A 23,612-nucleotide genomic window follows, 5' to 3' on the forward strand; every position below is an offset into this window, starting at 1 on the left:
ACGTAATTCCACGCCGACCAATCCAATAAAAATGATTTAATGTATTTATTCATTTTAATAATTTAGTGTATGGATAAAAGATTGTGGTAAAATTGAAAGCTAAAAGTAAATTACTGAATTTCGCTTACTATTTCTCAATGATGTACCGAACTGCGAATACATAGAGCAGAGCAGTAGGCGAATACATAGAGCAGAGCAGTAGGCGAATTAGCGGGCAATTAGGAAATGGGATCGGCAGCGGCGCCATGGAAGTCCCTTCTTCTCAGTGCTTTGGAATCTAATGCCCAAATCACGCATTCCAGATTCTTGCACCTCGTACATTTCCCTATCTCTATTATCTTCAACTTTAACTCCCCTTTCCCTTTTCCACAGTCGGGTTTTATCTTTTAAATGGAATTTGTTTTCAGGCAACGATTGGAGGCAATGGAAGGCCATCAAATCGCACCGTTGTTTTCAGAGGATTTGAAGAGGGCACCGATGGGATCCGTATTTACACGGATTCAAGAAGTCGCAAGGTTCTTCTACGTCGAAGCTCTATATTTCGTTTTAGATCGCTGAATTCATACGCCCACTTCTTGTTGTTCTATGGTTTCCGACGCAATCGTTGTCTGGGTTTCTGGATTTTCTGGATTTTCTGGATTTTCAATTATGTAATTCATATGTTTGGCTACAATAAGATAAGCTATAAAATATGCTCAGTACTGGGAATTTGTCTGCGATGGATTAGGTCAGGTTTGTGATATTAAGCATCTGAGTTTTGTCCTGCAAATGAAGTTTTCACTTTTGGTTGATTCTGCAGATTGAAGAGCTTAAAACTTGTCCATTTGCTGAGGTAACTATTCTCGTCTCTTCCTGCCTCTTAATACAGTTCGTAATACAAATGATTTGTTCTTGCTGGTCTATGTAGCTTATCTTATTTACATGACTGCAAATATGTGCCAATTTGAGTCAAATTTTGGACTTGGAATGTTTTGTTCTTCAAGATAAGTTGGTATTTCACCGAATCATGGGAGCAATTTCGTATCAGTGGAAGAATTGAGGTTGTTGATGCGTCATGCCTCGATGCTACAAAATTTAAGGTTGTGGGCATGACCCTTTCCTCTTATAACTTACAACTTGTTCTAAATTTTCAACAGTTCACTTTCTTGTTCACTTCGTTCAACTCAGTATAATCTTATATATTTATTAATGCAGAAAAGAGCAGAAGCCTGGTCCTCCATTTCTCCAAAGTCAAGAATGCAGTATTTGGGGCCTAGTCCAAATCTTCCCTATATTGCCGAACAGCCAGCCAAGGAACCTGTTCTAGATTCTTGTTCAGGTCCTGTTGATGCATTTTGTTTGCTGGTCTTGGATCCTGATCAGGTTTGTAATATATATAGACATATTTCTCTAGATTAGTATATGACCTTGTTCTTTTACCTTATGTTACATTTGACCGCGTTTCGCTCTCAGGTCGATTACTTGAATCTGAAGAGTGCAGAAAGGAAGTTGTTTAAAGCTATTCCATGTCTTGGAAGGGAGACATTATGGGAATCAGAGCGGATAAACCCTTAGCAATTGCACCTCGATTTGCAGGTATATTGATAACAACAAGCTGCTATCTTGAAATCAACTGATATAGTTAGTTACTGATGTGTTGAAAATAATCCTCCGACCCTTTGGTCGTTAGTAGAGATGATATTGGTTGATATCTAGTTCTTTGTTAGTAGAGATGATATTGGTTGATATCTAGTTCTTTTTGCCCGACTCCCATGGCCATATCTGTATGTAACTCAATTCTTATGCTCTTCAACCTGAAACAAAAGGAATGAAAAGTTGGAATGAGTTAGTTGTTTGAAGCATGAAATATGCAAACGAACAGAAGGATAGGAAAGGGTCGGTGTTTGTTGGGTGTAAGGGAAATGAAACATTATCGGATAACGCCCAGGAGTTGCAGAAGTGTTTTTCCTATCTGAAGCCAGTCGTTTTCATGGAAAGGATAACCCAACAACACCAAACACAAAGATTGTCTTCAATCCCTACGCGCATTGCTTGGGTCCCACCGCTTCCGTCCCACGTCCCATCAAACTAAATTATATACCCCTCTCTGACTCTAATGCTCTATCGGACCTTTCATCAAAGTTTTAGAGGACATCAACACCCTTGTAAGGGATGTTTAATCTAATTTTGTGTTTAAGAGTTATGTGCGTGATGTATGAGACACGTCCTTACAAAATTACGTACGACTAGTTAATCTAGAGAGCGTTGAAATTAATATTTGAACACCAATAAGAATGAAGGTTAATGGGATTAGGTTGTAGATTAATGAGCAATCTGAGTTGCTTGAGAAACCAGTCTGATCAGCAATTCACACTATTTTAAAAAAATAATAATAATAAATATAAAGTAGAATTTTTGGGTCAAAAAGGAGAAACCCACCACGTACAATTCACACTATTTTAAAAGACTTGGAAAATGTTTGAAATATTATAAATAATTAATTCACACCAAACCAAATTGAGTAGAGAGAGAGATTCATAGAATAAGACCAAAAAGCATACACAAATAATTAAAAGAAAAAAAAAAAAAAAAAACAATTTGAGGATCTTAGTGGGATGGTACAATTTTGTCAAAACAAGCGCACTTTTCACAATTTTACAAATAATTAAATGAAACAAACCGACACAAAAGGGCTGCAAACAAACAACCTAAAACATTCTTTCTTGCTTAAAGTACTGCCATTTCTTTCCTTCCTTCCTTCTTTCTTTCTTTCTTTCTTTCTTTCTTTTGGGCATGCATAACATTCTTCAATATATGCATCATTAGCTTCACCAAAAAACCTTCACTTTTCCTTCCAAATTACTGTTTTTCTCTCTCAATCTTTTCTGGGTTTTTTCTCCTGCTTCCAAGATTCTCAAAAATGGAGGCCATGATGCAGTCCGGCAGCGGCAGCGGCGGCGGAGGCGGCGGTGGCGGTGGAGGCTTCAAGGCGAAGGGAAGGCCACAAGAGCAATTGAACTGCCCAAGGTGCAAGTCGACCAACACCAAGTTCTGCTACTACAATAACTACAGCCTCACACAGCCGAGGTATTTTTGCAAATCTTGCCGCCGGTATTGGACCGAGGGCGGTTCTCTTAGGAACATCCCTGTCGGAGGAGGCTCCCGGAAGAATCGTAAACCGGCGGCTTCGGTTACTGGGTCGGCTTCGGCCAACCACGCGCCGCAGCCGGTATACCAAGCCCATGATCTCAATTTGGGTTTTCCGACGACGACGACGACGACGGCGGCGGCGGCAGCGGCGGCGGGGATAGAAAACGGCGGGCACGGAGGATTTGGATTTTATATACCGAATTTGATGCCGTATCCGGCCCGAGACACGGCGGTGGAAGAGAATCCTGGTAGTAATGGGTATTGGAATGGGATGTTTAGTGGAGGGCCATGGTAGAAACATTCGAGAGATCAGAATTATGAGCAGTAATTTACACGTGACATTAAAACAAAAAAACAAAAAAAAAAAAAAAACACTTCAGTATATGAAATTGTTAAGCTGGGCTTTCTGAACTCTGATTTATATTTCTCTGGTTTTCTTTTGTGAATTTGGATTGGGTTTGGCTTTGATTCGTTTGAAGGTGTTGTACTAAAAAAAGCTAACAAACAAGTTTTTATGTATCAATTTTCTGTTTTATATATCTTCACGCTTTCTCTCTCCTTCTGTACCGAATACACAACAGTTTCATGGTGTTATTATGCATGAAGATATGAATAATAATAATAATGATGAAGATTTTTATTTTAATAAAGTTTAGTTTTATCCATGGAAGCTACTCATAATTTGTAATTTTAAGAAGTCTTCTACATGTTTCTAATTTTATTGGGCCAATCTGTTTCATCATTTCATAATTAAAGAAGACAAAAGGCAATGCCTTTATTATCATTATTATTAAAGAGTAGACTTGGAAAGCAATCCTTGTTTCGTGTGTGCATTATAAGTAGTATTGATGATGTCTGAAAGATAGCCAAATATAAAGGAAACATGAGTGAGACAGAAGTAAAGTGAAGTAAAGTAAAGTAAGATAATGAGTTTGATTCATGATGAACTCCTCCACTTCTCCACTCCTCCACTCCTCCACTTCTCCACTTCCAGTAGTAAGCAAAACCTCAATCAGCCAGAAAAAGTCATACCACTTACATAAAACCAGAAACAACACAAAGAAACATGAAGGGATCTATGTCTTTTTTACTCAACTAAATCCCATGTTTTACTCTTTCTTTACCTGTTCCAGTCTTTACCAACCAATATGCATGTTTTTCCATGCATGGGCCAATCGATGCTTACTGTGTTCTTCTTCTGACCTTCTTCTTCTTATTCTTGTTTCCCATGGAAACAGAGCACTTTCATTTCAATGCAAACTATCAGATACTATGAAGTGTATGTTATTGTCCAAAAAAGTAATTGAAAAAAAAGAACAGAGAAACTCAAATGCATCGCATTTCTGTACTGTGTAAAAGATAACTGCATTTACTTATTCATTAAGCAACAGGCGAAACAAGCAGTCAGTACAAAACAAAAAAAAAAAAAAAAAAAACTACAAGTTGTTCAGTATCTTTCCAGTCCCAACTACTATACAAAGATATAACATTTTACCAGATTGAGAGGACGAGACGCTTTTTGACAAACCCAACCAGAAATGTTTGGATGTGAGCGTCACTTGTCGGCATTGATTCCGAAGATACGTACCTTGTGCATATGGGGAAACTTGGCAATAACTAGTACAATTACTGCAAGCGTGTTCAGAAATAACATTGGATGTTGATAGTCAGTTGTGTGTGAGGCTATCAAGTACCTGTACAATAAGAAGAAAAATTGAGGGAAGTTTTCATTTTGATGATTATGCGTAATAGCTTAAAAGCTGATTGCACTGAGGAATGTAAGCATACACTTGTTCATCGATGCATACTCGGTTTTTCATCTTTAAGCACGAACATATTAAAAGTACTGAAGAAAAAAAGATTGAAATCTCCCTATTTCCTGACATGAGTGTTGATCTGTACCCTCCATATAGCAAGATCCTAGGGAAATTTTTTACTTCTAAAACGTGCCAACTTGTTATATGTGGTTCAAGATAGCAAGAGTAAGGAGAGTGAAGATGTGGTTCAAGATAAGGAACCAAAGGTTGAGAAGATGAAGGAACAAGAAGAGTCAAGACTCAAATGGAGTGGGAGTCCGGCCAATCCTTCTGTGATAACTCATCAAGTATAGTTGGCAACAGGCACTGAAAGAATTAAAGAACATGGGTATACTTAATAATACCTACACCGAGCACACTATAAATTGGAATTATGACAAACATCAGATTGTCCTTACCACACCCTCTCAATAAACAGTTTGTCGAAAAATTGCAGCAAACCGTCTGTGTATGCCTTTAGCAATACCAAAACAGTACAAAAGAGGCATCATGAATCTGAAGCAACTTCAAGCATAAAATCTAAAAAATAATACAAGTTACTCGAATGGAACCAGTATAATATAATTTTTGATTTTTGGTAAAAAACTGAACTTTTATGGATCTAACCAGGGTAGAAAACTCAACATCCGAAAATAAGGCTGTGTAGATGAAGGCCAAGCTCAAGACAAATAGTGTTAAAACACGGTCAACTTAAGCTTAGCTAACTCGTTTACACACATACCCTCCATCAAAAGGTTAAAAGGTCGAATCTCAACCCCACATGTTATATTTTTAAACAAAACTATTAAAGACCGAATGAAACAAAACGGAGCATAATCCACTTTGCTTGGTTCAGCTTTGTTGACCCAGTTTGGTTTTCAACCAAAGAGAACCCCGCTACCTCCTCTAAAGAAAATATAAAAATCTACAAATGTAATAGCCCAAGCCCATCGCTAGCAAATATTGTCCTCTTTGGACTTTTCCTTCCGGGCTTCCCCTCAAGGTTTTTAAAACGCGTCTGGTAGGGAGAGATTTCCACACCCTTATAAAGAATGTTTTGTTCCCCTCTCCAACCGATATGGGATCTCACAACCCACCCCCCCTTCAGGGCCAGCGTCCTCGCTGGCACTCGTTCCCCTCTTCTCCTATCGATATGGGATCTCACAACAAACAACAAACGACGAATTATTCAAACTTTGTTGCACCAGCCATCATCTTATCACAGAGTAATAGAAAAAAAATTACAGATGAAAGACACGAATACAGGGAATCAGGATTTTTTATTTTAATTATTTGTTATATCAGAAATGAAGATCATTCAAAAGACCACAGCCAAACAAAACCTAGCCCCTTTTCCCTAAAGGAGGAGATCAAAAAGATCTTCAGTTTAGAATGATGGAGTCTGGAGTAATTACAAAAAAGCCTAAGCTGAGCACTTTCTTGCACCATTTTGGGGCGGAAAACTTGATCCTGAAGCATAAAAAGGTTGAACCATTCCTCCAACTCTCAATTAAAACAGCCACTTAGAAATCTAAGATCCCAACTTCAGCCATTCCACATTTCTTACACCATTTTGTCTTGACCCAAAGATCATCTAAACAGATTAGGAAACGTCTGTTATAGAGTGCAATCAATCAGTCCAAAATAAGACATTGTCCCCCTTTACCACTTTGAAATTGCTAGATCTAACGTGCGTAATCGCTTCAGGAGGACCAATTAGCCACTTCTTCTAAGGAAATTAGTAGAAGTAGCCATGTGAATGTTTCCTAATAGAAAATTATTACAGCAAATCTCATATATTGGAGAAAGAAATGGAGATCCTAAAATTCAATCAAGAATTCATACATTCAAAGCCTGTTAAGATCAGCGTCAACTAGAAAATTTGTAAGCTTATCCCTAGAATCGCAAGCCTACAGATTTTGAGTTCCATACAAGAGGCTATTTAGTCAATAGAGTTTTACAATCAATCATCGGAAGAGCTACGAAGATGAATACTGAAAAACAAAATGCAGCAATGTAGAATAGAACACAGAAAGATATTGACTGTCAAAGATATGCAGACTAAGAGCAAGACGTCCCACAGCCCACCCAAATTTAGGAGTTCAGTAAAATAGACAACAATAAACAACTCAAACAAAAACAGTTTGAAATGTGATTCCAGAGTTAAATAGTACATAGGTCGCTTGATATAATAAACAACTTACAGCACCACGGGAACAACAGTCAAGAACTTTCTGTTGCGGGTAAGCTGCTTTCCATTATCAATCTGCTCCCACCACGTCAATCGGTTGTACATCCCTTGGTCTTCAGCAAAGGGTGTCCCTTTCTTCCAATGGAAAAAGTGGTAAGTGACCTGAAATAAGACACATGCTCCTTTCCATCATTTTAAGCAAAGTCAGAGAGCATATCACTTCAAAGAATGGAGCAACAGAACGTTCTAAATCATTCTAAGCTCATAGCTGGCTCTCTAGAAAGGCGAGCGAACCACGCATTGAAGCGGGTATGTCCAGGCCAATACTAAACAGAGTTCACTGACTCTTAATCCAGAAAGATCCACACTTGCATATAAAATGAGATGTCTTTTCAAAACAATAGCCAAAGAGTATCAATGGCTCGAAGCTTGAAATAAAACAATCACGGAAAAATGTTATGAAATCAAAGAAAATAGAATATTTATCTACCATAACCCTGTATACAGAGTAAATACAAAATTCCTTACATACATGGCAGTTCAATAGGCATGTAATTATCAAAGCAAGCGTAAACACGAAGCCACAACAGTTGGCTGTTTTTCTTTTGTCTAGACAAAATCAACCAAATGAAATCTCACCCAGCATCCTCAACAAGATTAAATTGAAGGGAACTAAAGCAGCATAAAACAATACACAAACACTGAAACCAAGCCGCAGGATGACCCAAAAATTAATAGCACAAGTCAACAACAATCCCACGTTCAATGATGATATCCCAGAAATGAAACAAAACCCAGATTAAAAAAAAAAATCAACAAGAGAAGAAATATAGATGCACATACAGCAAAATGGGATAGGTTGACGATGGTCCAGGCCATGCCAGGAGAGCAGCCAAATACAGAGAGGACGAGAAGCCAAACGAAGAAGAGAATGAGAATATAGGTGGTCCAAACACCAGGATACAGAAACCATTCTGTGTTCCTGTTCAGATCCGCCGGAGGTACAGCCTTCACATAGAGACTAGCCATCGACCCAGATTCTGATTTTGTCCCGAAACACTGCTGATGGGAAAAATCCAACCTCCCCTTCGGATTTGACTGAGAAAAATGATCCGATTTGCAAAACAGATTGCAGCGTTCGATCGCGTGCTAAGTAGCTCGAATATTACAAACGAAACCCAGATAGATTTTAGGTAAGGTTTCTTCGTGGGGTTGGATGAATGATCGAAAACCAGTGCTCAAAATTGGTAACCAAGCTCTGATGATATTTAGAAAGCATTATAACGACACTTACCACCGCCCCAACTAAACAAATAAATTTTAGGTCAGAGTAATTACATGATTTATTCCGTACAATCTTCAACCTTGGTGTCAATTTTAGCTCAATTCATTTCCTGTTTATTGATTAGAGACACAGTTAGACGCATCTTAGATATTAATTAAAGTTGTATCGTTCAATCAAACCAATTATAAATAAATTTAACGAACAATTCAAGAGGAGACACTTGGTTTCTAATGGATGAAGAAATGATTGAATTTATCTTCAAACTTACCTATTTGGTTATTATTGGAGAGAAAGGCTCCAACTTGTGAACAGCTTACGCTTGAAATTAAAGAATTTAAGTGTGGATTTGTTTAGGAGCTGGGAAACAAGAAGTGAATGAAAGATCTTAAATTTAGTCATTTTATTTCTAATAATTTTTAAATTTAATTATTTAAAGTTAATTTTTATGAAAATGAGTTAAATAGTATGCACACACCACATCTATAGTTGTTGGAATTCCATCTTTTATTTGATTTCTTGCATTGGTTTGATTTGAGTTACTTTGTTCAATTTAATATCGATGTCAGGATTCCCTTCTCCATTGTCCTGTCACGTTCAATCTATTATTCTTCTATCCAATCAAACAATTTGATCGAATTGATTTAGCTTGTTGACATCAAAATACTACATTTTAGAAAAACTATCATAGTGTAGAAGTATTTTTTTAAAATATGAAATATATGGTAATTAAGAACTCCAAACTAGTCCTTCAAATTTAGTTTAATAAATTCCATAGGAGAATCTCACGAAGTTTAATAAATTCAATAGGAAAATCTCACCCGAGATTTATACACTTTATTAAGAAATGTTTCGTTTCTCTCCTGCCATAGTTCAACTAGAAAATGGAGTTGATGTCACCTGGCCTCCAGCATTTCTAGGTGGAGGCTTCTTCTTCATCATCTTCATCTTCTTCTTCTTCTTCTTCTTCTTCTTCTTCTTCTTCTTCTTCTTCTTCTTCATCATCTTCATCTTCGGTGCTCAATGGCTCGAGATTATTAAGTGGCAAGTGTTCCACTGCCACCTTAACCACATCAGTTCGAACACCAATGTCAGTGGCGTATCTACTCATGCTGTACATTCCAGCAGTCATCACAGCCATGCCTACAGGGCTTGGCATTAGTAACTTCAGAGGAGAGGAAAGGATGGCAGCTAATGGAGCACCTACAACAGAAGAAGCTTGGCCACTTATTCCAACCCCAAGCCTGTCCTCTATCAGAACACCCGTTTTGCAGTACAGAGCAAAGTCCTCACAGTTGTTTTGAAACACATTGTAGTTACCAAATCCATTTTGAAGAAGATACATGGCTCGGTGAATGACCATATCAAATGAGTCGGATGCTGCCGTGGTGCATGTCCCACCCCTTACCCTGGACAGGAAAACTGACGGGGTGACTCCATACTCAAAGCAGTAGAGGGATCCATTCCTCAGGAAGCAGTCCAGACAAGAAAGGACTACCCCGCTGTTTGGCTGTCTAAATCCGCAGTCAGCGAAGATTGGACAGGATGATGGATTGCTTGAACTCGAATCATAGAACTGAGGAGGTGTGTCGGTGCTTGAATTCAAGTTTCTCTGAGGTCTAAAATGCACGACCTTGCTTCCCCCTACAAAGATTCCTGCATCCAGAGAATAATAAAGCAAATCTTGGAATGGGGTCTCCTATGATATATGTATATGTTCCCAGAAATGCACTATGAAGCGCAAGGGAGCACAGATCGAAAAAAGCCCAGATACAGAAATGAGAAGAGCAGTGAAACCCTGGTCGTTTTCGTTGCACGGAATCAAAAAGTTCAAAAGGAGGGGAAGAAATGTGAGGAGAAGTACCATGATGGGAGTAGGCGAAAACAGCTCTGTAAGTGTAAATGTGGTCGCCTGGTTTGATTGCGCCTCTCTCTACTCGATTACTGATCAAACCCATTTGCTCCTCTGCTTACTCAGTCTACTTCTTCATCCAAATCGCTGAGACGACGACCGGCTGAAATTGGGGTTTTTCTTTGAGAAAAGAAGGAAAAGGGATGAAGGAAGGGAAGAAGCCAAATGGGTGGGTTGTGTTGTGGCGATCAACGGTTGGGTAGAGCAAGAATTAGCTCAACAAACCCATTCACCGACTAGTTCTTGTCTTATTTCGACCCCATTTCTGTGGATGAATCAATATTTCCACGGCCTAATCCGACCAAACAAATGGACTTGAAGCTTCAAAATTGTTATTTGGATTTCAAAATTGGTTGTAGAAAAGGGAATCTTATGTGGTTTGGATTCCTTGCCATTCTTCGGGTTGCTTTGCGCAGATTGTCATTCATATTCTTTTCCATCCACACAAAATTCACTCATCATCCCTTTATTGATTGAATTCTTTTTGGTATCGACCAGAAATTGAATGCGTTGACTTGGGGATTGGCATATCCTCTCCTCACGCTATTAATTTTGAATGGAAGCCGCACCCATACAATTTTGCCAACTTGGAACAGATGGCAGACAGGGACGAAGAAGGAAGCTTGGCCAGTTGTTCCAGTCCACATTATGTAGCATCAGAAGAAGAACACCTCTTCCCGGCTGCCTGATTCCGCAGTGGGGGATGATGGTGTAGTAAGCAATCGATTGTGCAACTCTGAGAGCGACAAGGGGATAAACTTGAAGGCAGGCTACAAACCACCAATTTAATCCTGGCAGCCACCTCCAGTCCCCATAAGCTTGCTCTTATACTGGGCCGGCAACATGTTGTTTGAGTTCATCTCAAATATATAGATATTTGAGAATTGTATTTTATGTGCGTAACAAGAAATTTAAAATGCGCCACATTTTGTCACAAAGGAGATGCGGAGGTATCATCTTGTTTCCAAAAATGGTTCGATTGGAAGGGAATTCATTTTTGGGAAGAATTTGAAGGAGATTATTTTGGGGTTCTTTCCAACCAAACAAGTGTTTGTTGTGCCTTCAATTCCGCAAATTTTAGAATTCCAGATCGATCTCTTTTTTATTCGCAATCCCGATTCCTTTTCATTTTCCTTTTTCCTTTTTCCTTTTTTCCTATTTCAACTCCCAACCAATTTCTCTACGCATTTTAGTCTCTCTCTGTTTCCTTTTGGGGTAGGAGGAAGAGGAGTTCGTACTCAGGCGATGAACATGGTGTTCCAGAACTGTGTTGCGCTTTAACACCGAAATTTTGGTATACTATGGACACAGGCCCTGCTTCTTCTAACCATTCATCGCCATTGCCTTTTCTTATGGAATGCCGATTTCCCTTGCAATCGGCATTCAGTTCTTTTTGCATTTCCGACCATCCTCCTCGTCCAACTCCGATCTAGCTTCACCCAACACCACCATTGCTCTATTTTCTTAGACTAACAATTTCACCCCTTTCGAATCCTCCTCTTTTGGTAACCACCTGCGTTTTCTACCAAAAATGAGTGCATAGCTCATCCAAATCAGTGCCTTAGTTGGAAGTATGGAGTCTCTTGATACTGCTGCCGAGAAAGATCCAAACGGTCGATACGTTCGGGTAAAAAACTGAATGCTCGGATCCATTTTATTGCTTTAATCATTCTTTGTTTCGTTGTTTCAGTGACATTCGCTTCCTTCCCTACAAGATAGCTGAGTTTTTTGATTCATGGATAACAACTATACAGTTTCGAATTTTGATGCACATGCGTGTGTTCTTGGGATCTTCTTCCATTCTGCTGCACTATCATTCGTTTGTGTTGAGATCATCCCTGTTACAATAATTTTTTCCCCCAATTCCAGAAACACCACAATATGTGCCCTGGCCTGCAAGTTTTCACTTCAGGACTAAAGAATTGTGCCCCAACTGTATTAAAATTGAACAAATGGAGTTTATGTCTGCTACTAGTTTGCACTTTCGTTTCCTTAAGTTATTTATTTAAACCTATGCTATGTCTTCATTTTTTCCCCTCGTCTGTGGACAACAGTTCGATGAAATCGTGGGAAGGGGCGCTTTCAAGACAGTGTATGGTTCTAAGACTTCATCACTATCTCCTCTTCCTGCTTTTTGCACTTCTTTTGAACGTATTTGCTTTAGTAGAGAAGATTACATGAAGAATGCTCATGTTGGTTTCTAATAGTTTCTACTTTCGTTTCCCCCTCCATTCAGTTACAAGGCATTTGACGAAGTTGATGGCATTGAAGTTGCCTGGAACCAAGTAAGGATTGATGGTTTCCTGCAGTCTCCTGAGGATTTGGAAAAGTTGTACTCCGAAGTACTTTTACTTAAATCCTTAAGACATGAGAACATTATCAAGTTCTACAATTCATGGGTGGATGATAAGAATAAAACAGTCAACATTATTACTGAGCTCTTCACATCTGGGAATTTGAGACAGTATGTATTTAGTCTTTTTATGGTTTAAACTTCATTTTCTCTTTAGTTTACTTGCTTTCCTTTTGTCTGTCAGATACCGTAAGAAGCACAAACATGTTAATATGAAGGCCATAAAGAATTGGGCGCGACAGATTCTCCGAGGCTTGGACTATCTTCACAGTCACAATCCTCCCATTATTCATAGAGATTTGAAAGGTGATAATATTTTTATTAATGGGAATCATGGAGAAGTTAAGATTGGAGATCTTGGATTAGCTATTATTTTGAAGCAGCCTACTGCTCGAAGTGTAATTGGTATGCTAACGAATTAATGCATCACTTGTTGTCTTAATTTTAAAAAAGAACTGAAGGGAAAATGTATTGAAGTTCGTGTTTCTTTACGCAAGGAACTCCTGAGTTCATGGCTCCTGAGCTTTATGAAGAGGAGTACAATGAGCTTATTGATGTATATGCTTTTGGGATGTGCATGCTGGAGATGGTTACGTTTGAGTATCCTTATAGTGAATGTAAAAATCCGGCTCAGATCTTCAAGAAAGTTACATCTGTAAGCCAAACAATTCCCACTTCCATTGTCATGTGTCACCCATTAGCTTTCTTTGCTGACAATAGTTTCCATGCTGACCTTCTTAATCAGGGTATTAAACCTGCTTCCCTTGATAAGGTGAGTGATCCACAAACCAAGGAGTTCATCAATAAATGTTTGGTTCCGGTGCAAGATAGGTTGTCTGCAAAAGAGCTTCTTAAAGATTCATTCCTTCAAGTTGAGAACCCCAAGGAATCAACGCACGATCTCCTACAGTTACCTAACCATGTTCCTAAATCGATAAATTTGCCAAAGAGTGAACCTATTGACATTGACCTCAAACAACATTCTATGACCACCAGTGCTGAAAGCAATAGTGGGAGTCCACTGTTTCCAGACATGGAATTCCAGACTATGAACAAGAACAATGAGTTTAGGTTACGTGGAAATAAGAATGACGACAACTCGGTGGTGTTAACCTTGCGTATTGCAGACTCGAACGGTCAGCTCAACTTTGTGTCTCAATGTTTGCCCGTTTTGTATGTGATTGGTTTTTGTTCCTTTCTCATGATCTATATGAACTACACTTTAACTTGCAGGTCGAGTGAGGAATATACATTTTACGTTTTATCTTGGTTCTGATACTGCACTATCAGTGGCAGCTGAAATGGCTGAACAATTGGAGTTGGAAAATCATGATGTTGATTTCGTAGCTGAACTTATTGACTTATTGATAACAAAACTGGTACCTGGTTGGAAGCCGTTGTTTTATTATTCCTTAAATGGAGAGTTGAGTCTTTGTGGCGGCCCCCCTACCCTTTTAAGTGCCAAATCATCTATTGCATCTCCATGGGATTCAATGTTAAATGGGGTGGATGATGGTCTGCAATCGAATGGAGATGGTGGCTGGGCTGATGATATTCCCAATAGTCAAATTTTTGATACTTGCCCTTCTTCTCCCAGCTTCGCTAAGTTTGAGGACCTGAGTTCTCATACTTCATTCGCATCAGAGTTATTGGTCAAAGACTGTTCGACCAAAAGTGCTAAGGTGATGGATTGTTCGAATATTGTTGATGGAAGCTCAAAGGGGTCGTCGACCTGGTCGGCTGCAGAACTAGAGCTCCAAGGTGCATTAGATGTTGGAAAGTTGAATCCCATGGATTATTTTGTGAAGAACTCAGTGATGTCATTGGCAAATGAAGCAGCAGCTAATGTGATGAGCTTGACAAGCAGTTGTTCTTCGCTATCCTTAACGGACAAGGATCTGGATGCCGAACTGGAGATGGAACTTGATGCTATTGAGAGACATTATCAGCAGCTGGTGGAGGAGCTGTCTCGAATGAGAGAGGAGGCAGTAGAGGCCACCAGAAAGAGATGGATTGCAAAGAAGAAGCTGATTCATTGAGTGCACATGCATGCATACACACACTTTCATTTTATTTTTCTGGTTGTGTGTTGTTTTTTTCTGTTCGTTTCGTGTGTCCCTCTGGATGAAAGCATGAGCAGGACAACATGATATACTTTAAAAGGTTGAATCCCTATGGTGGGCGCGCCTGGTTTTGGAAGAAGTCGCTGTCCCAAAAGTGGATTCTTTTTTGTACTTTTGGAGTTGAATTCTGTGCACAACACGTTCTATTGCTCCCAACTCATTCTTTTTCCCAACTTCTAACTGTGTTCAATCAATGCATAACTGAAGAGGGCCTATAGGCAATATCAGCTTTTCATTACGCATAAAAGTTGAATTCGTGTCCAAGATTTCAACATTTTTCTCAATGAATTCATGGCTTCCAGAAAAATGGGAATTTTAAGGGGATAAACGTGTAATTTAGCGTAATGTTTAGTATAGTAAATAACAGGGGCCATAGGCATTTATGCAGTCGTATTAGTCATTGATGACAGGTTTAATCTCGAAATGTCGTTTTCTTAGATATTCAAAACTACATGAAGTGTTTGGGGAAGATAAAATAAAGGGATTACTTGTCGTGAACCTTTTATCCACTCATATCTGCAAGGAAGCAGAGAAGATATCATAATATATATATTTATATAAATTCAAAGCTGTTTGATTTGATATGAACAATATTTTAAGAACAAGTTTTCGTTGTAAATAATATTTATGAACACGAGTTTTATAAAATTAAGTAACATATAATGAATATGCGTCATTATCTTTTATTTAAAAGAAAAGATAGAAGGAAAATATTGTTATGGTTAAGAAAATCCCTGAATGATCGCCCCCATTTGGCAAATTCATCCTTTAAAAGGAACAACTTTACATACCTTTCTGAGGGCTTGGTTTCGAAGGTGCAGAAGAGGATCATTATCATCATCAACAATGGCGGATTTGATGATCGGGGCGCGGCTGTACAGTTGCCAGAATTGCAGTAATGAAGTATCACGACATGATGACATTATTTCGAAAGGGTTTCAGGTAACAACAACAAAGATGTTTGGGTTTGGGTTTGGGTTTGGGTTTTGATTTTGATTTTGTTATTTATAGGAATATAATTTGTGGTGTTGGTGCAGTCGCTGAGGGGAAGAGCGTTCTTGTTCTACGAAGCTAGGAATGTGGAAGAGGGGCCTCAACAGGAGAAGATGTTACTCAGCGGAACATACATAGTTTCTGATTTGTTTTGTTCGGAGTGTGGCCAAATGTTGGGATGGAAATACATCAAGGCTTATGATGAGACTCAGAGGTACAAAGAAGGCAAAGTGGTTTTGGAGAAGTTCAAGATCACCAACGAATGTTGCTAATTTCATTTCATTTCATTTCCCACAACTCTTTCTCCTTTCTCTGTAACATAATTCCTCAATTCCTGTTTACCTTCTTTCTTTATGAAATAATCATTCAAGGCTTGAATTCTCTACTAACTTCCATTTTCAACCTTCTCCATTTAGCCACCACCCCTATCACATACCATAAACTTGGCTGATTTCAAGCAGCTTCACTACCAAATTGTAGACAGCGACTATCTCACAATCTGGATACACCATCTTACGAGACCCACTAGACAATCAAAACTTGTCCATTATCCATGGAACTAAGTTTGGCCAACGAGTAGGGTATCAGATCCCTACATGTGGCTTTAATTCACCTAAAAAACATGACGACGATGTCCTAATGCACCTAACCTCTCATCTCATGTAACATTAAATCCGTAGAATTACACAAAATTGCCGTAATCTGCCATTTTGTTATATATCATCCTGTTCCAACGTTTTTACTTACCTCAAGCATTCTGGATAGTTCCCAATTAAACAATTGTTAAGACAAAGACGACAGGCTTCAAAAAATATATCAAAACCACGGTTTCTTCATTATACCAAATCTACCAACATTAGTTCAAATACTCAACACGAGGGTTGTACAGAAACTCCTCACTATCCCTTAACACTCCAGACCTAAACCTGTGAATGTAACTACGGAAAATTATAAATTAGATTTCCCTCGGGTTCTTGACCTCCAAATGGGTCCGATTTCCTTTAGGTTCTTGACCTCCGAATGGGTGAACGACTGTCAACAAAGGCATGAGAAACGGAGTGCTTAGCTAGAATTACAAGGCTATGGCAAAATAGAGGCTGGCTGTGCCAAATATCAAAGAAGAAAGATTACCTGCGAACACTACCATATTCAGGGCTCCGATTCCTGCCAAATTCAGGGCTCCGGTTCCTGCCAAATTCAGGGCTCCGGTTCCTGCCAAATTCAGGGCTCCGGTTCCTGCCAAATTCAGGGCTCCGGTTCCTGCCAAATTCAGGGCTCCGATTCCTGCCAACTTCAGGGCTCCGATTCCTGCCAAATTCAGGGCTCCGATTCCTGCCAAATTCAGGGCTCCGATTCCTGCCAACTTCAGGGCTCCGATTCCTGCCAAATTCAGGGCTCCGATTCCTGCCATAATCAGGGCTCCTACGTCGTTCATAAGGGCCATTATACCTGTCATAAGCAGGGCTGCGAGCTCGTCCGTAGTCAGGACTTGGTCGACGGTGATACACAGGACTAGGTGACCTCCGATAAGGACTATCCCCAAGCCGCCCATAAGCTGCTCTTCGAGGGCTATCGTCATAATGGTCACCCCTCTCACCGTCATCCCTCAAAGCATACTCAACTGATACAACCCTGTCTAATATTTTGCTGCAAAATTACAAAGAACAATAAAATATTTTACGCCATTTAGCTGTAAAGAAAATAAATACACCAAATAAAAAGAGCAAGCATACATGCAGGAGACTCAAAACTCAGCTTACCTCATGTGGGTACACTCAAGGGCCTTGGTTGCCTCCTCCTGCGTCTCAAATTGTACAAATGCAAAGTTCCTTCTAATGCGAACATTGAGCACCTTTCCATAAGGTTCAAAGTGTCTTTCAATATCACGAACTCTAGTACGAATTGGGTCGAAATTGATCACAAACAAGGTTTTGGTTGGCCTCTGATTTGCCATTGACTTGGATCCATCACGACTGCGACCCCGCTCACCCTAACCCAACCCAATCAAAAGCTAATGTTAAAATCACCTATTGCTGGCAGAATGAATATAAATAAACGTCTTCAGAAAATGGATAAACCAGCTTTTAAAATGCATAAACCCAAAAAAAAGGGACGGAGGGAGGAGAGAGGACTACCCTAGCCCATTCCACAGACAATCTGCGTCTATCATAACCAAATGGCATGTTGTCAAGGCTACGAATAGAATCTTCAGCATCCCTCTCTTCTTCAAAGTAAACAAAGGCAAAACCTGAAAAATACAAACAATTAGATGTATAAAACATGGTAAGATGTTGAAGCCTTATCCATTTAGCAGGTATTGTCACCCAGCCTCGTCATTTCTTTCCCTGGGATAAACTATAAAAATACAACACCTGCAAATATGGGAGAACTGATGCACATATAGCTGTAGAGACGTTGCATGATGAACTAAGATGGTTGCATACTAAAGGTTTATATCCAAAATTTCAACTATGCTTCGCCTTTCACACAGCACGAGTTCAGAAATGGAAGGCATGGCATGACAGATTTCATTCAGCCACTAATATCATATGGAAGGCATGACCAGAATTCAGTGAAGTCCTATGATCAGTGGTGATAGGTAGGCAAAGGCAAGAGATATAGTCAATCCATTAACACGATTCTGGTGAATTGCAACTTAATTGATGAGGCATGAGATAAAGATCAATCCATTAAGACGATTCTGTTGTATTGCAACTTAAGTGATGAGGTAGATGAATGACGAATGATTGATTGAAGAAAAATCAGGATGATGCTATCTGTAGGTGAAGCTAAGCAGGCAAGCAGGAAGTTTCCTTCCAAAATAAATTTTATGCACAGATGGTGGTGAGCCCAGATAGGAGCCTGGCTCATTTTCCTTAGAAGAAATTCCTGCGTCAAAAGAAACATCTTATATGGAGGTTTCCCCCATAAAAATAGTAAATTTGTGCCTGCCATCAAGTTTTCATAAAAAAAAAAAAAAAAAAAAAAAAGGACCATTGGATATTATCATAGCATAATAGCTATGGATCCATGTCACAAACTGGTTTTATAATTTAAAAAACATCAATTTTAGTATTATTGATAAAAACATGACATTACTTTCATACCTAGTATTATTATCAGTAGGGCGGCCTCGCACTAAAATACCATAATTCAATAAACCAGTATACCCAAAATCTATAAATCATTATAACTTTGAAGGATTAAGGATGTCAGGCAAGGTGGGTGAGGGCCAAGGAACTTTTCCAGAAGAAAAACGTCAATTCAAACTAGGAAGCTGAAAGATGATTCGAATGATGGAATTGAAGTACAAAAGTCCACGAGTAACAGAAAAAAAATTATCCAACTAGGAAGCTGAAAAGTAGGAATTCTACTTGACAATACTAAGTAAAATCTACACCAAAGAGTCATCCATAAATACAAGCATACAGACACTTGTGGGCCTACCAATCTCAACACGCTACAGAAGGAGGATGGAAAATTGGGAACAGTGAAGAATTTATGTTAAAACATGCACACATAATCCAAAAGCACCATCCATTGCGCATGTACCTAACCAAACTGAACACGATCATATCAATACATCTTTTTCCTTGCATGTCAAAACTAGGAGACGAAATATACAGGTCCAAAAAATAATAATAAATAAGTAAGCATCGCAACCCACTCATTCCACCAATAGTAATACCAAAAGAATTGAGGAGCAATATTCAACATAAGCAATCGTTCGAAGCTGACCACAAAAATGGATCCTTCATACAATAAAATCTACACGAGTCATGACCAAATTTATAATATCTTCGTTAAAAATGGCATGCAAACTAGTACAGAGAAATTGCTATATACCAGACTTCATGTCGATCCTTTCAACTCTCCCATATTTGGCGAATAACCGCTCCAGTTCAGATTGCCGGGTGTCATACCCGAAGTTCCCAACAAATATCGGCCTCATCGTTGCTACTGTTAATCGCGCTGTAGGAAATATTCAACCGAAACAAAACGAAGCCAATAAGTTACAATATTAGCAAATGATAAGTGGAAAAAGATTACAGCTCCATCCACCCCCACCAAAAAAAAAAAAAAAAAAAAAAAAAAAAAAAAAAAAAAATGANAAGCAACTTCGTGAACTTGAAATGAGCTATTTCCTTTCTAATCAAACCACAAAAGATAAATGGGATTAGAGGGAACAAAAAAAAAATCGTAAACGAAGAACTAACTTTCAGGGTTTAACCAGAAACAAAACGATCAACCACCAAAGGATTAAAGATAACAAACCTTGTGGATTCTCGGATTCGAACGGAAGAGAAAAACCCTAGGAGAGAGGAAGAGAAAGCCCGAGTCGTTTCTTACGAAGCCTTGATGATCCAATTCTGTTCATTTTAAATAGCGAAAGCGAGCCCTAGCATTGATGTTGTACATTTCCGACCGTCCGATTAGCCGAATGATTTTCTCCCCAAAAAAAAAAAACGACAAAGATTTCTAAAAAAAAAAAAAAGATTTATTTTGGAACTAAAAGAAGACAATAAATTAATATACTTTCATAACTTTTAAAATTAACATTCATTTTTATTAGAAATTTAACAAAATTGAAATTTCAAACTTATTAAATATAAAATTAAAATTTTAAGAATTTAATTAAAAAATTAAAATTCAAAAACTTGTTAGGCGCCAAACTGAAACTGAAGACTTCAAGAAACTTTTCAAACATTAGAAACCAAACTGCTGCTAATAATAATAAGTACACTCATATGTATGAAGAATACAGTAGTTCTTCTTCACCTTCGTTTTGGCTATGAAGTTTTATAATGGCATAAATGGCATGAAGCAAAGCATATATTTCATCACTCTTCGGATGTGATCTATCTTCCACAATGAACTCATGAATCCCATCTCCCACTTCAATATAACTACATCCTGCTCTCTTCCTAATATGTCCTCCCTTCATCATCTTCCTCACCCTCGCAACTCCGGACCAATCCCCGGCCGATGCGTAAATGTTTGAGAGAATGACATAGTTTCCAGGGTTCCATGGCTCTAGCTTGAATAAGGACTCAGCTGCTACTTCACCCAGTTCAACATTGCCGTGGAAGCTGCAAGCTCCCAGAAGAGCTCCCCATATAACAGAATCAGGAAACATTGGCATGCTCTGAATGAGGCTGTAAGCTTCTTCTATCTCTCCCGCCCTGCCCAATAGGTCGACCAAGCACCCATAGTGCTCTAATTTGGGAGCAATTTGAAACTTTATCTCCATTGATTCAAAGATTTGACGACCTTTCGCAACCATGCCCCCGTGAGTGCAAGCCAAGAGCAGCCCTACAAATGTCACGTCATCGGGTCTTGTTCTTTGTATCTGTTACGACAATACAATTAGTTTTTAAGAACAATGCCATAACGCATCAGCTTCAACGTTTTAGATCTAGCAGTAGTTTACATGCATCAAAGTAGGAGATTATGTCAAGCATACAAGTGAGAACACGTCAAGCACACACATAAAAGATGAAGTATAACATACTCTACCCACTTAAACATCTGAATTTATTGGTGATTTAAAAACTAAAATCCAAACCGAACGGAGGAAGAAGGATACAGAAGGCTCACCAACATTTGATCATAAAGCTGAAGAGCATCAGGGCATCTTCCATGAACAGCCAATCCCATTATCATGGTATTCCATGAGCACAAATTTCTTTTGCTTCCAATCTCATCAAAAACTCGCCTAGCTTCCTCAATGTTACCGCACCTAGCATGCACTTCCAGTATCGCATTGCTCACATACAAGTTTTTGAAAAACCCATTCTTCCGAGCGTAGACTTCAATCCTCTTCCCAATATCCAACGCCCCAAGCTGGGCACAGGCAGGAAGAACACTGGCTATGGTCACCTCATTCGGTTTAGTGCCTTTCTCGTTTTCCAACCTCAGAAACATCTCCAAGGCCTTCGCATACTTGCCATTCTGCGCATATCCAGATATCAAGGCTGTCCAAGAGATCACATTTCTGATAGGCATTTTGTCGAACAATTCCAATGCTGCCCCCATGTACCCGGACCTCGCATATCCTGCAATCATCGAATTCCAAGTGGGTATATCTCGAACAGGCATTTCATCAAACAGTTGGCGTGCGGACTTCAAAATTCCCAATTTCCCATACATGTCCAACAACGCCGTCAAAGCAAATACATCGGAGGCAAATCCGGACTTACAGAAATGGGAATGAAGCATCTGACCTGGGTAAGCATTTAAAAAGGAAGCGCATGCGGGAAAGAGAAAGGTGAATGAATGGTGATTGGGCGAGCAACCTTGGAGGCACATTTGATAATAAAGCAACCAGCATCGGTGGGGGTGACCAATGGAAGAAAATGTTTGAATGAACTTGTTGTAAAGAAAAACAGAAGGTTTAGGAATAAGGTCGAAGAGGGTGCAAGCATACGGTAGATTTGGGATCTGCAGGAGTTTTTCGATGAGGAATTTGGTATAATCTACGCCGTTTCTGAGGCTGTAGGCATGAATCTGCTTCAATTGGTTCATAACACTTGTGCACCATATAGCACTCCAGTTACCTTGTTGATGCAGCGGCCGGATCTTGAAGACGAAAATTCAAATTTTAGCAACCTCTCTGGTGGAGCTTCGAAACAAAATGACCTGGGAACCAATTGAGGCTGTGTTTCTGATGAAATAAAATTGTAAAAATAAAAAATAAATTTAAAACAAATAGCAGTATTTAATATTAATTTGTACAGATTCTTTGATTTATTATTATAAATATTATTTTGGGGGAAAAAGCATTTAAATATTGTGGGAAATGTGGAGGAAAATGTTGGTAACAGAGCGTATAATGAGTTTGGTCGTGCATGTGCACCTATTACTGCTCTATTATTAATGCCTTTCACGTGTGTTATTCGCCACCCTTATTAATAATGAAGCTTAAATAGTTTAGGAATTTATTTCAACTCTTAAAATTAGTTTTTAATAATCTTTAACCATTTGTATTTACCAGAATTTTGAATTTAAAATTTTATTTATATGACAAATATTTGAAACAAAAATATTGAGTGTTTAATTGCAATACGTATTTGTATACTATTTGATCGTTTAATTAAACAATCTGTAATAAAGTAACAATCTCCGATTGCTGACAATGCCTACAACAAATCAATCCATTCAAATCCTCAAACTTCAAAGTTACAACTCAGATATAAACAGAGAGGGAGGGGTCACAACTCAGCAGGTTAGGGTTCGGAAGATTGGAAGCGGGCTACTCATAAGCGACAGCTGGGGATGACTGAACACATAATGGCACCCACTATTATTGGGTTTAATTTATGTTTTCTTTTTTAATTATTATTATCCCATTCTAATTCCAATTCAACACAACCCACAACCCACACCCACGTGTAAAATACTAAGCTTTACGAGTTTTATATATATATATATAAACCCAGCGGACAGGATCCCTAGATACAGCACACCCGGGCACCCACCCTTAATTTTAGACCCAACATTTTTATGCCCATTATCATCTCTTTCTTCTTCATACGCCATTCATATCTCCACATCTCTTTCTTTTCATTTTATTTCTAATTCCATGATATAATAACAATCAACCAAAATAAAATTTTAAGAAACAAATGGAAAAGGAAATTTGAAAATATTTCCTATGGTTGTCTGTATTAATGAGGAAAATAGTAACGCATTTACAATTTCCACAACAAGTGTGACCAACTTAAAGCATTTTCTTTCCATACGAATTTGTCACCCAAGAAGGGCAGAAAATAAATAAATCTGACACAATCAACATAATCTCCCTATCTAAGCCTCCCCCCCCCCCCCCCCCCC

General features: G+C 38.8%; 8 protein-coding genes across 15 annotated transcripts; 4 read left to right on the forward strand and 4 right to left on the reverse strand.

Moving 5' to 3' along the window:
• Nucleotides 1–94: 94 nt before the first annotated feature.
• LOC111480118 (pyridoxine/pyridoxamine 5'-phosphate oxidase 2) lies at nt 95–1,841 on the forward strand. Of its 2 annotated transcripts, XM_023125080.1 has the most exons (6): nt 112–315; nt 408–515; nt 800–832; nt 984–1,079; nt 1,195–1,362; nt 1,453–1,841. In XM_023125080.1, the coding sequence occupies exons 1-6, from the start codon at nt 226–228 to the stop codon at nt 1,552–1,554; spliced, it is 597 nt and encodes a 198-aa protein (XP_022980848.1). In that variant the 5' UTR covers nt 112–225; the 3' UTR covers nt 1,555–1,841. The 2 variants fall into 2 exon arrangements, with proteins under 2 accessions (XP_022980850.1, XP_022980848.1); XM_023125082.1 differs by lacking the exon at nt 984–1,079 and having other exon boundaries at nt 95–315.
• A 677-nt stretch (nt 1,842–2,518) lies between these two features.
• Nucleotides 2,519–3,668, forward strand: LOC111480120 (dof zinc finger protein 2-like). Its single transcript, XM_023125083.1, has one exon. It carries the CDS (start codon nt 2,900–2,902, stop codon nt 3,422–3,424), a length of 525 nt encoding a protein of 174 aa, XP_022980851.1. The 5' UTR covers nt 2,519–2,899; the 3' UTR covers nt 3,425–3,668.
• An 805-nt stretch (nt 3,669–4,473) lies between these two features.
• On the reverse strand, nt 4,474–8,430 carry LOC111480121 (ORM1-like protein 3). Its single transcript, XM_023125084.1, has 3 exons — nt 7,960–8,430; nt 7,130–7,278; nt 4,474–4,823 (listed from the first exon to the last, which is right to left on the reverse strand). Exons 1-3 carry the CDS (start codon nt 8,143–8,145, stop codon nt 4,685–4,687), a joined length of 474 nt encoding a protein of 157 aa, XP_022980852.1. The 5' UTR covers nt 8,146–8,430; the 3' UTR covers nt 4,474–4,684.
• Nucleotides 8,431–9,142: 712 nt separating this feature from the next.
• On the reverse strand, nt 9,143–10,661 carry LOC111479073. Its single transcript, XM_023123541.1, has 2 exons — nt 10,263–10,661; nt 9,143–10,054 (listed from the first exon to the last, which is right to left on the reverse strand). The coding sequence occupies exons 1-2, from the start codon at nt 10,354–10,356 to the stop codon at nt 9,315–9,317; spliced, it is 834 nt and encodes a 277-aa protein (XP_022979309.1). The 5' UTR covers nt 10,357–10,661; the 3' UTR covers nt 9,143–9,314.
• Nucleotides 10,662–10,909: 248 nt separating this feature from the next.
• On the forward strand, nt 10,910–14,961 carry LOC111479061 (probable serine/threonine-protein kinase WNK10). 2 transcript variants are annotated; one of them, XM_023123524.1, is made up of 7 exons: nt 10,910–11,937; nt 12,365–12,402; nt 12,547–12,774; nt 12,848–13,068; nt 13,161–13,318; nt 13,409–13,799; nt 13,897–14,961. In XM_023123524.1, the coding sequence occupies exons 1-7, from the start codon at nt 11,884–11,886 to the stop codon at nt 14,700–14,702; spliced, it is 1,896 nt and encodes a 631-aa protein (XP_022979292.1). In that variant the 5' UTR covers nt 10,910–11,883; the 3' UTR covers nt 14,703–14,961. The 2 variants fall into 2 exon arrangements, with proteins under 2 accessions (XP_022979292.1, XP_022979293.1); XM_023123525.1 differs by lacking the exon at nt 12,365–12,402 and having other exon boundaries at nt 10,912–11,937.
• Nucleotides 14,962–15,518: 557 nt separating this feature from the next.
• LOC111479077 (protein yippee-like At4g27745) lies at nt 15,519–16,413 on the forward strand. Its single transcript, XM_023123547.1, has 2 exons — nt 15,519–15,728; nt 15,824–16,413. The coding sequence occupies exons 1-2, from the start codon at nt 15,525–15,527 to the stop codon at nt 16,049–16,051; spliced, it is 432 nt and encodes a 143-aa protein (XP_022979315.1). The 5' UTR covers nt 15,519–15,524; the 3' UTR covers nt 16,052–16,413.
• Nucleotides 16,414–16,589: 176 nt separating this feature from the next.
• On the reverse strand, nt 16,590–20,169 carry LOC111479069 (serine/arginine-rich splicing factor RS31A-like). Of its 3 annotated transcripts, none has more exons than XM_023123533.1 (6): nt 20,055–20,169; nt 19,626–19,739; nt 17,915–18,027; nt 17,540–17,769; nt 16,911–17,426; nt 16,590–16,811 (listed from the first exon to the last, which is right to left on the reverse strand). In XM_023123533.1, the coding sequence occupies exons 2-6, from the start codon at nt 19,729–19,731 to the stop codon at nt 16,781–16,783; spliced, it is 996 nt and encodes a 331-aa protein (XP_022979301.1). In that variant the 5' UTR covers nt 19,732–19,739; nt 20,055–20,169; the 3' UTR covers nt 16,590–16,780. The 3 variants fall into 3 exon arrangements, with proteins under 3 accessions (XP_022979301.1, XP_022979303.1, XP_022979304.1); XM_023123535.1 differs by having other exon boundaries at nt 19,626–19,751; nt 20,055–20,077; XM_023123536.1 differs by lacking the exon at nt 20,055–20,169 and adding an exon at nt 18,152–18,668 and having other exon boundaries at nt 19,626–19,743.
• LOC111479063 (pentatricopeptide repeat-containing protein At5g08510) lies at nt 19,489–22,431 on the reverse strand. Of its 4 annotated transcripts, none has more exons than XR_002717595.1 (4): nt 21,378–22,431; nt 20,559–21,129; nt 20,055–20,178; nt 19,489–19,739 (listed from the first exon to the last, which is right to left on the reverse strand). XR_002717595.1 is itself a non-coding variant. In XM_023123528.1 (3 exons), the coding sequence occupies exons 1-3, from the start codon at nt 22,302–22,304 to the stop codon at nt 20,524–20,526; spliced, it is 1,365 nt and encodes a 454-aa protein (XP_022979296.1). In that variant the 5' UTR covers nt 22,305–22,431; the 3' UTR covers nt 20,487–20,523. The 4 variants fall into 4 exon arrangements, 2 of the variants coding, with proteins under 2 accessions (XP_022979296.1, XP_022979295.1); XR_002717594.1 differs by having other exon boundaries at nt 19,489–19,751; XM_023123528.1 differs by lacking the exons at nt 19,489–19,739; nt 20,055–20,178 and having other exon boundaries at nt 20,487–21,129; nt 21,378–21,835; nt 22,004–22,431.
• Between the last annotated feature and the right edge of the window lie 1,181 nt (nt 22,432–23,612).

Source organism: Cucurbita maxima, unplaced genomic scaffold, assembly GCF_002738345.1.
Source record: "Cucurbita maxima cultivar Rimu unplaced genomic scaffold, Cmax_1.0 Cma_Scf00005, whole genome shotgun sequence".
NCBI lineage: Eukaryota > Viridiplantae > Streptophyta > Magnoliopsida > Cucurbitales > Cucurbitaceae > Cucurbita > Cucurbita maxima.

What these genes read in the sequence shown, in the direction of transcription:
- LOC111480118 (XM_023125080.1), top strand. Translation starts at nt 226, where the DNA reads ATGGGATCGGCAGCGGCGCCATGGAAGTCCCTTCTTCTCAGTGCTTTG. An exon ending in AAACTTGTCCATTTGCTGAG is followed by an intron (nt 833 to 983) that starts GTAACTATTCTC and finishes TTGTTCTTCAAG; the next exon opens with ATAAGTTGGTATTTCACCGA. An exon ending in TGGTCTTGGATCCTGATCAG is followed by an intron (nt 1,363 to 1,452) that starts GTTTGTAATATA and finishes TTTCGCTCTCAG; the next exon opens with GTCGATTACTTGAATCTGAA.
- LOC111480120 (XM_023125083.1), top strand. Translation starts at nt 2,900, where the DNA reads ATGGAGGCCATGATGCAGTCCGGCAGCGGCAGCGGCGGCGGAGGCGGC.
- LOC111480121 (XM_023125084.1), bottom strand. Translation starts at nt 8,145, where the DNA reads ATGGCTAGTCTCTATGTGAAGGCTGTACCTCCGGCGGATCTGAACAGG. An exon ending in TCAACCTATCCCATTTTGCT is followed by an intron (nt 7,279 to 7,959) that starts GTATGTGCATCT and finishes GTCTTATTTCAG; the next exon opens with GTCACTTACCACTTTTTCCA. An exon ending in ACTGTTGTTCCCGTGGTGCT is followed by an intron (nt 4,824 to 7,129) that starts GTAAGTTGTTTA and finishes CTTATTGTACAG; the next exon opens with GTACTTGATAGCCTCACACA.
- LOC111479073 (XM_023123541.1), bottom strand. Translation starts at nt 10,356, where the DNA reads ATGGGTTTGATCAGTAATCGAGTAGAGAGAGGCGCAATCAAACCAGGC. An exon ending in TTTCGCCTACTCCCATCATG is followed by an intron (nt 10,055 to 10,262) that starts GTACTTCTCCTC and finishes CTCTGGATGCAG; the next exon opens with GAATCTTTGTAGGGGGAAGC.
- LOC111479061 (XM_023123524.1), top strand. Translation starts at nt 11,884, where the DNA reads ATGGAGTCTCTTGATACTGCTGCCGAGAAAGATCCAAACGGTCGATAC. An exon ending in TCTTCAAGAAAGTTACATCT is followed by an intron (nt 13,319 to 13,408) that starts GTAAGCCAAACA and finishes CTTCTTAATCAG; the next exon opens with GGTATTAAACCTGCTTCCCT. An exon ending in GCGTATTGCAGACTCGAACG is followed by an intron (nt 13,800 to 13,896) that starts GTCAGCTCAACT and finishes TTTAACTTGCAG; the next exon opens with GTCGAGTGAGGAATATACAT.
- LOC111479077 (XM_023123547.1), top strand. Translation starts at nt 15,525, where the DNA reads ATGATCGCCCCCATTTGGCAAATTCATCCTTTAAAAGGAACAACTTTA. An exon ending in TTATTTCGAAAGGGTTTCAG is followed by an intron (nt 15,729 to 15,823) that starts GTAACAACAACA and finishes GTGTTGGTGCAG; the next exon opens with TCGCTGAGGGGAAGAGCGTT.
- LOC111479069 (XM_023123533.1), bottom strand. Translation starts at nt 19,731, where the DNA reads ATGAGGCCGATATTTGTTGGGAACTTCGGGTATGACACCCGGCAATCT. An exon ending in AAGGATCGACATGAAGTCTG is followed by an intron (nt 18,028 to 19,625) that starts GTATATAGCAAT and finishes TGTATTTTTCAG; the next exon opens with GTTTTGCCTTTGTTTACTTT. An exon ending in GAATATGGTAGTGTTCGCAG is followed by an intron (nt 16,812 to 16,910) that starts GTAATCTTTCTT and finishes CTTTGTTGACAG; the next exon opens with TCGTTCACCCATTCGGAGGT.
- LOC111479063 (XM_023123527.1), bottom strand. Translation starts at nt 22,304, where the DNA reads ATGAACCAATTGAAGCAGATTCATGCCTACAGCCTCAGAAACGGCGTA. An exon ending in AGCTTTATGATCAAATGTTG is followed by an intron (nt 21,130 to 21,377) that starts GTGAGCCTTCTG and finishes TTGTCGTAACAG; the next exon opens with ATACAAAGAACAAGACCCGA.